General features: G+C 36.5%; 1 protein-coding gene across 1 annotated transcript in view; it reads left to right on the top strand.

The window, feature by feature from the left end:
- RALYL (RALY RNA binding protein like) overlaps nt 1-15,279 on the top strand; it is a 104,630-nt gene that overhangs the window by 69,359 nt on the left and 19,992 nt on the right. The window contains exons 4-7 of the mRNA XM_041464469.1: nt 1,671-1,718; nt 5,195-5,358; nt 6,007-6,087; nt 14,155-14,268. Coding sequence (XP_041320403.1) covers nt 1,671-1,718; nt 5,195-5,358; nt 6,007-6,087; nt 14,155-14,268 — 407 coding nt within the window. The remainder of the gene's footprint in view (nt 1-1,670; nt 1,719-5,194; nt 5,359-6,006; nt 6,088-14,154; nt 14,269-15,279) is intronic.

The raw sequence follows: 15,279 nt of genomic DNA, 5'->3' as shown, positions 1-15,279 counted from the left end.
GTTCCATACAGACTGAAGTGAAAGACAAAATAAGAGCTGTCATATAGTTCAGAAAAAAAATTGCTAGTTTTACATTAAGATACAGTGATGCATCTTAAGATACAGACACATAATCACTATACACAGTCTACTATTATTTAATGATATTTTAGATCCTCTGGCACACACAGCTTTCCTGCTGTTGGGTTCTAGTCTCTCAGGCTTGTTCAATTCAGTGTTTCACATGAAATGTATCTTAGGATTTCTTTTCTCAAATAAATTAAAGAAAGGACCACAGTTGCCTGCAGCTCTCATGATTTTCTACTGCAATATGGTGCAGACAGACAGTACAACTTATTCTATTATTAGCAATTGGGCACTTGCATGTGAAAGAAGTGGGGCAGAGACAGAAATTGTGCCTGACCTGCTCTGGTAGAATTCTTGACACATTCTTCAAAGTATGCACTAAAAACCCCACTTGGCTCAATGTTCAAGAGCAGAAATTATCCACAAGCCCATTCCCTGTGAAAAGCTTCTTTGATGTGTAGTTGATCTTTAAGGTCCTTTCCAATCAAAATCACACTATCATTCTATAGTGTCTCTTTATTTTCAGGGAAAGTTTTCTTCTGTGTTTTGTACTTATTACCTCTGTCTTTTCTATCTTTTTCTTTCTCATTTACAGCTTCTCCTTCTTTTGTGATATTTTCTTCATGTTTCTTACCTTTACTATTCATCATTGTCCTTCTCAAAACAGTAAAAGAGCATGTTACTAGGCAGAGTATAAATAAATCCTTGTGACTTTTCCATGCAGAGCCATTATTGGTTTGTTGGTTTGGGGCTTTTTTCTTTTTTCTTTTTTTTATGAGATAGATAAGGCTTCTTTGTTATTTCTTCACCACAAAAGTAGAAAGTTGCAAATGGAATGCAAAACCAGGAATCTGGGATTGACTTTGCTATTGACAGCTCAAAAGTAATTTTCTCATGGATGTCTGTAATTTCATATTTGTTTGTTTCCCTTGATGGTGCTTGTTTTTTCTCAGATTGGTATGTATATTCCTTCCTGAACCTGAGAGGAAATGCATCCCTGTAACACTTATTCAGCATTTATTTTTTTAACATTTTACTTTTTCTCTTTTTTGATGAAAACAATTTGGTGGACTCAAGGACCAGGAAGAAGTCCAATCCTTTTCATGTTTCTCTAAATCGAAGTAACTGTCTTAGCTCACCTTCTCACTCATTTCCCACTCTTTCATGTATTTAACTGTCTTCCAACTCTACTGATGATGCTATGTTAGATCAGAAAAGAAGAGGGTGTCAGTTTTGGAATGCTAACTTCATTTGATCACTCAGAGAATTACACTATAATGATCCTCTAATTACGGAGATGTCTCACTGTGTTAAATCCCATCTGTGTGTGCTGTCCACTGTTTACACAGTTCTGTGTGCCCCAGACTTCACATTTCCAAATATACATGATAGCTGACAACAGCATTGACAAACATAATGTACATTGTACACAGTATTTGTACTGTGTACAATGTACATTATGTTTGTCAATGTAGAAAAGAAGTGGAAGGACTTTGAAGAAGGGATAGAAATTTGAGAGTAAGCCAATATTACCACAGAAGTTTTGATCGTTGTGTATTTTCCTATGAGCCAGTTCATTCTTGTTTTTCTGTGTTTTTCCACAGTGGTTATGTCTTTGATTATGATTACTACAGAGATGATTTCTACAATCGGTATGTGTGCCTATATTTTTGTACATCCTACATAATTTTTCATGTTTGCTGATAATATAATCCCATTGTTTGGTTAAACAGGCCAATTCGGATTTTATCAATTATTCATTGCATTATTTCTATCGTGTATCAGAAGAATATTTTTAATATCAGGCAGAGAAGGTCACCACCACCAAATATATGCTTACTAAACAGGTCCTTAGATCTTATCCTTCTCTAAGAGCTTTTGTGGTATTTGCTGTGCTGAACAGTTTAATGGTAGTTTAGTAGAGTTCTTCCAGGCTTACTTTCACTGGGATGTATAGTGGCTGCAAAATTCTTCAGTATGATGTTCCTGGCTTTGTATTTTCATCTATGTGTACTAAAAGATACAATGTCTCCTCAAGAATGTTCCAAGAACGTTTGGAAGTCCAGAAGAACTTTGAGAGAAGCAAAAGCACAATCTGAATAGTGTGTTCCTGTAGGACAAAAATAATTTGGATGCCTGAGCAATTGGAGATTCTGCCTTGAGTAGTTGCACACAGCCCAGCTCAGCACTGTGAAAATGTATTTATTCAGACGTAGCAGAATCCCCACAACACAGGAGTAGTAAGAATGATCACAGATAACCCACTTGTTATCCAGCAGTGCTGTGTCTTTGCATTACAGCACCTTGGTTTGGCACAGGACAAGTGAGCCAGAGAGGAACAAAGCATTGCTCCACCAGCCTCTTCTAATCTGAACAGGTTTCTTCTGAACATATTTCACAGGTTTTTTCACAGGTTTCTAATCTGAACATATTTCTTCTGTGTAAAGCAATGGACAGTAGCAGGGGACAACAACACCCAGAAGTTAAGCTACCATGTGCTGTATACCTTTCTGCTTAGGAACATAGTAGGAAAAATGTAGAAACAATATTTTCATATTTGTTTTCTCCTGATATGGGTTGAATTTGAGCCAATAGTTTTACTTTTGCATGTAAACCACCATGCCCTCTTTGGACAAGAAATAGTGAGAAATAGTGAGATATAGCATAGCCTATGAACATAGGAAGTAAAAGCCATCAAAGCAGTTTAATCCTGTTCAGTCCAGCCTTTGCAGTAGGAGTAGCACGTGTCCCGTAAAAAGTTAATTTCCATAGGCTTTTATTTATTTTTTCCAAGGTTACAGCTCTGAATTTCATCTGTGGAATTGCATGTTTTTAAACAGAATAGTGTTTCTCATCTATGCCACATGAATATTAAAGGTATATATCTAATTTTTTCCTCAATTCCGTATTTTATGAGTAGCAGAAATTATAAACTGTAATGGTTAATTTTCACAAAAAAAAAAAAAAAAAAAAACGCAAAAATTTAAAAAAAACCATATCGGACGTTAAGCGTTGTTTCTTGGTGTCTCTCTTGATAATTGTATTGTTACGTAAAACCACTGACAGTGAAATGTATCCATAAGTCTATTCAATAGTATAATTATTTTTTTTTTAATTTAGAAGTCTTTTAGAATTAAGACAGCAGAACTTCTATGGTAGAAAACCTGCATATGAGGTCAAAAAAGGGTGTCAGGAATGGTTAGTTCTTTAAAATAACATCTATATGAAGATAGATTGGTAAGATCAGAACTGTAAATTTAGAAAAGTGACTGAAAGAAAAGGCATAGTTGTATGCACACTAGTGATTATTGGGACAAAAAATTGCTTTGAAACTGAGCATTTCTCTTTATCATTTATCATATTACAGGCACAAGAAAAACAGGCATGGTGCTTCAAAACTATAAATGGAAGCACTGTTTTTTAAAAGAAAGCATATTATTGGAATATACAGAACAGGACAAAAAAAAAACAAGGCCAAAAGGTTTGCAAAATTTTGCAAACAAAAGTAGGAATAGATTAATAACAGTCATTTAGATAAATGTTCTTTCATATATTTCGAGAAAAAAAGCATAGTTTCACCTTTTTCTCTATTATCTAAACACAAACAATTGAAAGCTAAAAAAATATTACGTTCAGACTAATAATCATATTATGAACTTTTGCATGACAGCTCATAGCATTCACAAACATTTTTTTCCAGTAATATCAAAAAGAAGTTTATGACCAACCTGCAGATCATTTAATATGATAAATGATGACTGGCAATAAACACTAATATTTGTATTAAAAGTAGAAAAAAATGGTTTAGTGTCCATTTTCACACACAATTCCTTAGTTATGCTAACAATGGCTAGAAGCTGCTCATTGGTGGGAATATTTGAGGCCATGGATTTCAGTCATTGAGTGTAACAGGATCTCTGTGTCACATTTTGTAGGCAGCTATGGAAAAGGAGGGAGATGGTTACACTGTCTGTAGGATTACAGTACAGACAGAAGTGTGTTTTGATTTAAGTACTAGGTATGTACTTACCAAAAAATGGGTTAGAAGGTTTAAATTTAACTCTGTGTTCTGTTCATCATACTGTTAGGTGCTGTGGTGAGTGAATTACTGTTTCTTGTGTATGTTTTCAAATGTGTATATATCTGCCCAGCTGGGTGGCAGTATTCACAACTGTGAAAATTAAGCATGCGGTTATAAATTCCCATAATTACTAGTTGCAAGTAAATTTGAGAACATTTTATGAGGATGTTGCTTATCCATCTCCTTCAGACTCTGAACTGTAAATCTTTGTTTTTGGAACTTTCTTCTCCTGACCTATCATATCCAGAACCCATATAATTTGTGTTCTAAATATATCTGTAGCTTGATTAGCTTTTTTACTGCCTTTATTTCCCTGTACACAGGTTAGTTATCTGTTATTGATAACTGTATCTTTAGGATTAGGCTATTCTGTTTGGGAACAAAAGTTCATTTTTGTCATAGAGTACCTTTGGTAAAAAGTCTGAATATCTGCCTGCTACAGTGGTTTTGGTCTGAACATTATTTTTTTCTTAATTAAGCATGCTTAATTTTAAAAAATGGTATTTTAGTATTTCTACACCAATTCATTCTGCAATACAAAGAACATATGCAAAGACTCTTGTTATTTCAGAAACTGCAGGATATTGCTTTATGGTGATGGTTGTCTTCAGGAAAGTTCTTTTGTACTTTCTTTTACATCTTTAAGAACAGCAGATAGAAAACTAGAATTTAAGCCATGCATGTAATAAAGGAGCTGAAATGTCACAACAAAATGTACTGCTGTTTGCTGTGAACAATGAAATTATGTGGACCTGTGGAAAGCAAGTTATGGATTTTCCATACGGCAAATAGCAGAGTCCTGTAATACATCCTTCATTTGAATGACACACAAAAAATCTGATCTGGTCTGTGCACCAGCGTGTGACTGAAATCTGAATAAGGCACTTAATGTGCATAGGTCCTTGAAATTTAATTTGACTTGATATAAAGTGATTACAGTTTCAAAGGGTAATTTTCTCAGATAACATGCAAATTTAGTTGACAGAGCTCCCATGACATGAAATCACAGAAGGTTTTATGGAGTCCAGCTGACTTAATCTTTTCTAGGTTGTTTGATTACCATGGCCGTGTCCCCCCACCGCCCCGTGCAGTGATTCCACTCAAACGTCCCCGTGTGGCAGTGACAACAACTCGTAGAGGCAAAGGGGTTTTCTCCATGAAGGGAGCATCACGGTCCACTTCAAGTGGGACTTCTTCCTCAGGATCCAAATGTGAGTTGCTCATGTCAGTTGACTATTATTGAAACAATGATTCTAGCAATTCCTGTAAACAGATAGTTTCCACTACATAGACAGATCTATTGCAGTCATTTCCTAGCCTAAATCTCTAGCTTGAAAAACTGGTTTGGTTAGCAAAGCTTCCAGCCTCACCTGCAAGTCAAGGAGCACATTGATGACATTTAAGGAAATTCTTTCAACATTTGACCTGCTCCCTCGGCCTCAGAAAAAGGCTTTTTAAAAATCTCCTCTCAACCTGACTGCTCATTCACCGTGAGATCTCATGAAACGCTGTTAATAAAAAAAATATAATAATCTTGTTATAGACAGACAGAGGCACGTTGATTTCTGTGGAGACCTGAGGTTATATGCAAGCTGGTGGGGGTGGACTTGGTGGGGGGCAGGGGAGGTTGGGTTATGTGTATTCTTTTTTACCAGATTTCTTTGAGTGTAGAAAGAGGCAAAGACGTGTTAAAGGAAGTTCAAAACAGGATTGGCAACTTGGGCTTATTTAACCCTTCTTTAGTGAGCTGGCCCTAGAGGAGCTGATGAACAATAGGCATTCCCTCCTGCAAGCTCACCAAGCTCCCCACTCCCTAGTATGTCCTGGGAACTTCATCATCCTCTTCGTGCATCTTTCAGCACCCACCCGTCTTCCCCTGCCCCTTATGTGGAGTGATACTGTCCTTGGAAGCATCACTGGAAGAGGAAGAGAAAGATCAGGTAGGGATCAGATATTAGAAAGAATGAAGCAACTGCAGTAAGTCTTTTGCAGTACTAGAGTGGCCAGCAAAACATCCTGCTGTCTTACCATGAAAAAGGTGAACCCATCAACAGTACATCTTACTGCCAGAGGAGTTAATTATGGCATCTACAGGACCCATTCATATACTCTGTTTGAATAACACATTCAAATCTTACATGCTAGTATCAAATATTTTGATATGGGCCTCATGAGCCCATTAGGATCCATTCGTGACCCTATTGTATGACCTGACGATATCAGAGACCTGGAAGGAAAACATGTAATAAGCATGTAAATACATGTGACTGAAAAAAATGGACATGGGGTAAACGCAGCTAAAGATAATGTTGTGCACTCAGGAACAAAGAGCTCAAGACATCCTTGGAAAGGATAATGTTTTGACAGAGCCTCTGTTGTGTGTACATTTAAATCACTTCCAAGCCTCCAGGGAATGAATGGGCTGGATGTCCATTACCACTAACAAGAGCTTTGATGCCTAATACACAGGAAGACATCTAAATTTAGGTGTCACATTATGAAGCTCACTCAGACCCTAAGAGGATGTCTGGGAGTAGCAATATTTCCTTTGTTCTCTGGAGAATGAACATGAGCCTACACATATTCATACTCACTTTGAAGTAAACCTTTTCTAAATATTTTAAGTAATAAATTATGTTTTCTTCGCATATTTTATAAAAGAAAGGAAGCAGCTCAAGATCACTTTAGGAAACTTTGAACTTAAATTACTTGTTAGTCCTTTTCAGTCCTTGGATCTTTGGGTTTTCACACAGTGAATTAAAGCTGTAGATCTCATTTGTTCATCATTTTCTGTTGTCTTATCTATATGAATACTTAGCAGTATTATCAGTTATTATCAGTGCATTCAAATGACTAATGGTCCTAAAATATGCATTAATAACAATGGATTTTTTTGATCCATTTGCCATGAAAAGAGAGTTTATTTTCAGATAAGTTTTTTTATATATTTTTCTCATTGTCCAGACCAAGAATAACTATAAAATTCTTCTAGAGAGCTGAGGATCTTAGTGTTTGTATCCCAACAGATGTCAAGAAAAGCTCTCACCCAGAAACCTGAATTTCTATTGTAGTTAATGAGGCAGAGAATATTGCATTAATATACAGATATTTGTACCTCGGAACTACTGAAAAATTTGCTTTATATCTTCTGCATTTCAAAAAATGCTTTGTAATACTGTGTTAGGACTTAAATAATGCATAGTATATATTATAGGATTCAACCCTAGTCCAACTGTCCACAGGCACTTGCCACAAGATTTCCAAAACACTGCCTGCAAAATGTGGCAAATATTGCAGAAACTATAAATTATTTAATGGAGGTGCAATCAGGAGTGTCCAGATGCAAACAGACAGTGTTATTCTCCAGTGGAGGTATCCTTCAGTGTATTCAGGTGTGATCTGAATTCTAAGTGTCAGTCTTAGAGCTCCAGGTGACAAGATCGTCCTTGGATCCAGCTCTTTAACTGAAGGGAGAGCTGCAAGATGCGTCACTTAAACATGGACTTTTTGACTGTGTTAGGTTTCTATCCTCAATTCATTACAATGACAATTGGAAAAAAAATGCAGATTTTTATTATAATAAAATAAATTGCACAAAATATTTCTGCAGGTAGCATCTTTAAAAGGAGTCAGAAACCCAGTATACAGATTTTTATGCCTAATTTTCCCATAGAATTACTTTCCTTTGTGTCAATTCCAGTCAACCCATCATATATGTAGAAACATGATTTTGTTGACTCAGACAGGAATGTAATCAGCTTATTGTAAGACCTTCATCAGAGAAGTAGTGGAGCCATTCCCTTAGAACTTCAATTTGGAAGGTAGAGAGGGTATGTTTTGCAACTTCCTTTGCCATTTTCACTTCTTACTCTACACTGCTAAATTGTGGGAGAAAGCAATTTAATATTTTGTAGCTCCTTAATCTACACTGCTAATCTGAACCCTTTGAACTAATGCAATGTCAATTCTAATGTTAATTTATTGTTAGGTAAATAAGGAGAAACATTCAAGAAACAGTCAACAAATTCCTCAATAAGGAGAAACATAGTTCATGGGAAGGAAGCTATTTTGAGTTTAATGAAGTATAAGAGCACAAAACACCTTAATTGCAAGTTTAGAATTAACAATGTCAAAATGGTATTGACTATGCTTGGAAGATTTCACCCCCATATAGCAAAACTCTCATGAAATCACTTCCTTTCACATGTAAGTAGAAATCTCATAGATATAACTGTTCACACTCAGATAGGATCCAGAAAATGAACCCATACATGTCATATTAAAGGTCAGAACACAGGACACCCCCAAGTGAAATCACCAGAATCAAAAGGACTCACTTCAGAAAAGCAGAAATCCAAAGGTAGAAGTTTATTGTTGCACAAAGATATTACAAAAAACGTAGTATCAAAAATGCCTTGATCATTGATGAGCATATCTGCAGAAATAATATCTGCCGGCACAGTGAACTCCTGTTTGATCAAAAAGTGACAATATGTGTTTTAACTCTGCTTCCAAAACATAAAATACATTAGGAAGATTTTATTCCTTTCTTAAATCCATCATTTTTCTAGGAACAGTTATCAATATCTTGTTTTCTCTTTAACTCCAAAGACTAGAAGTACATAAATCAGCATTTCCAAATTACAGAAGTAACTCACAAAATTAAACATGTTGGTGGATAAATCACACATAGTAGTTCTTCATGTTAATGGTATGAAGCAGTACATTCCAATTGCTATTTAGAACTGGGAAGAGCTCACTTTTTATTACAATGTAGAAATTGAAGCACACAGAGTGTGAACTTTAATTTTACACATCTGAAATCAGGAGGAAAATATTAATCAAATCTTTTATACTCTGTGTGCTTGAAATTAAGGAGTGGACACTTCAGACTTTAAAATATGTATTGAATAATGTCTTTAAATGAATTTTTGACTCATAGAGTTTATATTTAGCTTCTTCAGCTGATCCATTTTTCAGTGATATCTACAGTAATAAAATATGATAAAATATTTTTTTATTAAACATTAAGGGTTTAGTTAAAAATATATGACATTTCTTCCCAAATAAATCTGAATCATGCTTTGTAGATGAATCAATTTGCAGTTAGGCAAAAAATATCTTTCACAAAAAGCTATAGTTCAACAGTAGCACTTTCATTTTTAAAAATGCAATTGACCTTAATTTATTCCTCTTATAATGCAGTGGATGTGACTGTCTACTTTCGTGTTATATACTTTAATGAAAGATGCATTCTAGAAGGCCACAAAGGGCTAGAAAGTGTCACTGATTCAAATTTCTTACTCTTGCAAATAGCATCATCATCTAATCCTTTAAGATAAATCTTAAAAATAGTTAGGGTTTGCGTTTTTTCTGTTTCTTGTAATTTCCAGCTTAGTTTGTTTCTCATTTGTTCATATTCTATTTTTTTGTTCCAACACTGTCTTAGCATAAAAGTGTTATTTCTTTTTACCTTTTTTTGTCTTCAGCAAACAAGAAAAATGCTTCTGTCACACTAATGGCTTTCCATTTTTATGGTCATCTTCACAGCTGCTCTCCACATGTACCTGCTAGAATTCAGTGGTTCAACCTGTACTCACCAGGTCCTCATCCAGAGACAAAACACTTCTCCATCCTTAGCAATACATCATTTGACATGCCCTAGCACTGCATTTTCCTTCTCATGGTTGCAGATAGTGATATTCTGTTATCAACCCAAGGACAATTCTGTCACTGTCTTCTTCTGCTGATGAGCCTTGATGCTAAGAGTAGGACTTCTGTTGTGAAGTGTAGAGGTTTTTTCAGTGAAATCTTATCTTTTTTTTTTCTAATATATCATTCCTTTAAATCACTTGACCTCTTTTTCCATTCCAGTTTACTCTGAATAAGTGATATCTTTCAATTTCATGTCATTAGCAAATTTCACCTGTTTATTTACATTTTTGCATCAGAGTTGTTGAAGATATTTAGCCATTACTAACTTCATTAATAATTATTCTCCCATTCAATATGTACATTTCTGTTATCTGCTGTCCTTTATTTTATCTGTTAATTGGGAAAAAATTCCCAAAGAGTAATTTACTTTAATTTCCTACTCTATTGCTCAAAAGCAGATGAACAGATATTTTGGATACATGCAGTTCTGGTGTCATATTTACCAATGGCTTTATTTCTTGCCTGAGATCAACTTGAAAAAAATACATGATGTTTTAAAGAAGAATTTATATAGTCAAAGCAGGACACCTAGAGCACAGAATTTATAATCTTTACATTTTATCTTTATCATAATACTGCTTTAAAAGCCTGAAGTTCTTGCCAAGTGCTATCACAGACTCACAGAATGGTTGAGTTTGGAAGGGGCCTCTGGAGCTCCTCTGCTCCAGAGGCCCCTTCCTCTGCTGCAAGTGCTCTGCAAAACAAATTTCCCAGGACTGTGTCTGACCACACCCATGGAAAGAAAAAATAAAATTCTCATGTTTAGATTAGAATGTTATGCTTTAATTTATGCCAAAGGTCTTCAGTGGGGTCTAATGAGAAGAGTCTGGCTTTGTCTTCTTCGTTTCCTGTTGTACCAAGGAGCCCAGATGTGGGCACAGTGCTCCAGATGTGGCCTCACAAATGCTGGGTAGAGTGGTGTGCTACGTTTGGCAGCACTCAATTTTCTTTTCAGTAGCTACTATGGGGCTGTGTTGTGAATTTTTCTTGGAAACAGTGTTGATGACACCAATGAGCAGGAGGGGATGCACAAGGAACTGGGAGGGGACACATCTGGGACAGGTGACCCCAGATGGCCAAAGGAATGTTCCAGGCAGTGGAACAATAAATTAAGTGGAAGGTTGGCCAGGGTTTGTTCAGAGCATCTGTCATCTGTTCGTGTCTTAATTTGCATTGCTTTTATTTCTTGGACTTTATTTCTCTGTTGTTTTCCTTTTCATTATTATTATTATTGTTATTATTATTATCATCATTATATTGTATTTCTATTAATAAACTCTTCTTAGCCAATGAGTTTTCTCACTTTTACCCTCCTTATTTTCTTCCCCCTATCCTTCTGGATGTTGGAAGGAAGTGAGCAACTGTGTGGTGCTCATTTGCTGGATGCAGTTAAACTGTGACAAGGAAAAGACCTGGCTCATGCTCAAGTTACTTTTCGTCAGGGTCCTTCATAATTTGTCTTTAGTAGTTGCTGCTTACTACAGAAATACTCACTACAGTATAATTGAGAGTGGATTTTCTCTAGGATAATAATTTTGAAGACTTGTACAATCCTTCACAAGGTAAAACAATAAGCAGTTCAAATAATTACACCATCACAATTTTGGAAACAGAGTGAAAGTTTGGCAATTGTGCAGACTGGTTGAGATTTATTTTTCTTTTTTCTTTCAGTCCTTTTTAGTGTTAACTTGAAGCAAATGACTCTATGATCATGGAATCATAGAATCATTTAGATTGGAAGAGACCTCCAGATTGTCCAGTTCAGCCTTTAACTGCTCACTACCTTGTCAACTAGACCATAGTATTAATGTCAGACAGTGGTTTCTTGAACACCTGCAGGGATGGTGACTCCCTAGGCAGTCATTTCCAATGTTTAACAACCATTTCCATAAAGAAATTACTTCTAACATCCAACCTGAACCTCCCCAGGTGCAGCTTGAGGCTATGTCCTCTTGCCCTATCACTAGTTATCTGGGAGAAGTGGACACCTCCCACCTATCTACAACCTCCTTTCAGTTTGTTGTACACAATGATAAGGTCTCCAGGCCAAACAACCCCAACTCCCTCAAACACTTCTCATATTATTTGCCCCCTAGACTTTTCACCAGCCTCATTGCCTTCATTGCCCTTCTCTGGAGACTCTCCAGCACCTCAGTTTTTCTTCAACTGAGGCGCTTAGACCTGAACACAGCACTCAAGGTGTCTCACCAGTGCTCAGTACAGGGGGACAATGACTGCCCTGGTCCTGCTGGCCACACTGTTGCTGATACAGACCAGGATGCCACTGGCCATCTTGGCCCCCTAGGCACACACTGGCTCATGTTCAGTCATCTGTTGCCCAGCACCCCCTTCTCCTTTACCACTTTGGTTTGTTCCTGGAATCCTCGTTGTTGTCTTGTTCCTTCTAGTGCCATCTTCTTCGAAGTGTTGTTTTTCCAGAAACACCACATGGAAGCCCCTGTGCAGCAGACCTGAGTTGAATAGCAGTGCTACGCATGAGCATGTTTCCTTGTCAAACTCAGAAGTGCAAATGTCTTCTGCTTTGCTTAGTAGACTGGAAATAAATTAGGTCCTTGCAGTGTCACTTCTGGGTCTGACCTTTCAGGCCTGGCCAGCCTGCAGTTTGTCAGCCAAGGGAGCATCCCTGACACAACAGTTTGGCTGCATGGAATGTATTGCCAACCGGCGTCATAGTGGGTTGCTGCCAGCACTTAGCATTCCTCACCATTTCACTCTGGATTCTGAGCTACCTTGCTACTCCAACATGGACCATCAACTGCCCCTGGGGACTCAGTAACCTTCTAAATATTTAGTTGTCAGACTCAACAATTTATTTCAGATCTGTGGGATTGGAGAATGACCCGTTATTTCTCTAAGAACATTTTAAACCCTCATTCTATAAATACACAAAATAATTCCATCAAATACCATATAGCATATAAGAGTCTAGCACAAAGGTTAGTTTCATGGTTTTGTTTTCTTTAAGTCCTTCTGTTCATTCCATGTGAGATCAGAGGTTTCAGCCTATACAGTGAGATAATGCAATTTCTCCATATAAGCACGATTAAACAAGTGCAATACTGCATATAGCAACCTATGGCTTTTAGCTGACGTGTTATATTTTAATGCACATGGCCCAAACTCTAAGATAAAAATCTCTGGTTTCAGCCTCAGTGAATATGTTACAAATTTGGAATAAGGCGAATCACTGAATCAGGCAATAGCTTGTCTTCACACTTCATCATAAGATTCATTGCCCAATGCAAATTACCTGGGACACCATGATACCAGACATGGCCAATGTCATCAATGAACAGGACTGATGCAGCAAGATGCAGCCAGAAGACCCTTTTGACAGAAAGATTCTTCTTCATAGCAAACACCCCTTTTCCCAGGCTCCCTAGCACAAACAGGGCAAGTGTATTTGCTTGGGCCACCTTCTGAGCATAAAACATATGTTCTGATAATGCCAAAATAATGAGGTAATTTATGAGGGCTGCAGCACTGTTTCTTTTGGAGCTAAAACATTTCCAATGCATTTACTCCTTCTTAGGTTAGATGATGGGAGCACATTAATAAATAAAAATGAAGAGTAAATCAGTACAGTAAAGATTTTGAAATTTCACTAATAATTTACAGTGTGATGCCTCCATTCACATCCTTGAATGTGATCATAAAATGAAATATCTCCATATATTACCCATAGCTGGTAAAAGTACAAGAAATTGCCAACTAAAACTGAACTGAAAGCTTTTGAAGCAACCAAACATGACACCTTTTGCAATGAGTTCTTGGCTGGAACATAACCTTGAATTCCTGGCTGCCCTAGCACTTATATTACCATTCACTCTTGCTGACAAATACATACTGTAAGGGATCTATTTATTTTTGTCAATATTATTACAAAAGAACCCAGCAAAATAACATTGCACGACTGTGATCTGTCTGTCATATTTGAATTATTCTTTCACTATAAGCTGTTTTTGAGTAAAAGTTGCTTGGATTTATGAAGATGTTTTTTGAGATGTTCTTCCTGAAATGGCTATTACTGAGCAACACACCTTTCATGGACTCTTGCCAATAAGGCTTAGAATCCTGTGGTTTCTAGGATTCTGCATTTTTAACTAACAACACTAATTTTAAAAGCTAAATCTCTGAAAATATTGACAAAAATGAGAGAGTAGACTTTCTACTAGACAGAAAAGAAAAAAAGAACGTTTTGCTTGGAGGGGAGGGGACGTTACCACAAATATAGTTTATTTCATGTTTTGCATTTTGCTCTCTTTCCACAGTGAAATCAGATGAGTTGCAAACAATCAAGAAAGAATTAACTCAAATCAAAACAAAAATTGACTCCTTGCTAGGGAGACTGGAAAAGATTGAAAAGCAGCAAAAAGCTGAAGCAGGTAGGTAAAAGCCATTTTTAGTGAAATGAATTAAATTAGAACCTTGTTACCAGTCAAGCAGACAGACCAAAAAGAACTGAAGCATTCTGAAATTTTGGTACTTAATGGAGGACTGAAACCAGGTAAATCAACTCTCAGGTAAAACTACTGGGAGAATAGATTAATATTCTTCACAGGACATGTATCATCCCTTAAGACTTGTTTTTTATGGTGTAGTAGGAAAAAATAATCTTTCTAGTTGTTCTGGAAACAAGACATCACTAAAAAACTGAGAAGAATCAAGCTAGAAGTTTTTAACCATGGGGATGGATGTGCTAGGCACATTAAGTATTAATAGATGGTGTATATCAAGAATTATTGCCTGGGCAGTAAGCAGTAGGTAATAGGCACAAGCTGAAGCAAGGAAAAAAATTCTGTCTGATATAAGGAAAAGAGATTATACTGAGCAGTATAGTGAATTGACCAGAAAGGCCATACTGGCTCCATCCTTGGAAACATTCAAAACTCATTGGGCTCAGGACCCATGGACCTGGGCTAAAATTTGAGTTTGTCCCTGATTTGAAGAGGGATTGGACTTGGAGAGCCCAGAGATACTTTCCAGCCTCAGTTATTGAGTGAAGTTCAGGCCTCTTCATAAAACTTGTTACAGCTCTAGTTTTGCCTTTTTCTGGCTTAAAATGTTTTGGTTTTAGTCAAAACTTAGGAATGAAAAAATCCAATACTACTTCATAATTTAATCAAGTCAGTGAATTATTCATTTTCTTAGATGAATGATCTCACCTGGCAGCACTTTAAAGTCATCCTGAGAGTCATAAGTTTGTATTTTCACCATGGTATATATAAAAAACAAACTCAGTTCTTATGCCTGTCTATGGCATTTTCTTTGCTATTTCCTTATAGATCACATGCATATTTTTACAGGAGCTTTATATTAGTGAGTTGATTTTGTGAGAGTCAGCATGGAAATGGATGCTTTATCTCATGAAAAATTCAATTATTTTTTTTCATCCC

The sequence above is a fragment of the Pyrgilauda ruficollis genome, unplaced genomic scaffold, assembly GCF_017590135.1.
Source record: "Pyrgilauda ruficollis isolate IOZ18807 unplaced genomic scaffold, ASM1759013v1 scaffold18, whole genome shotgun sequence".
NCBI classification, from domain to species: Eukaryota; Metazoa; Chordata; class Aves; order Passeriformes; family Passeridae; genus Pyrgilauda; species Pyrgilauda ruficollis.
Note: the sequence above shows the minus strand (reverse complement) of the source record. Positions and strands in the feature narration are given on the sequence as shown.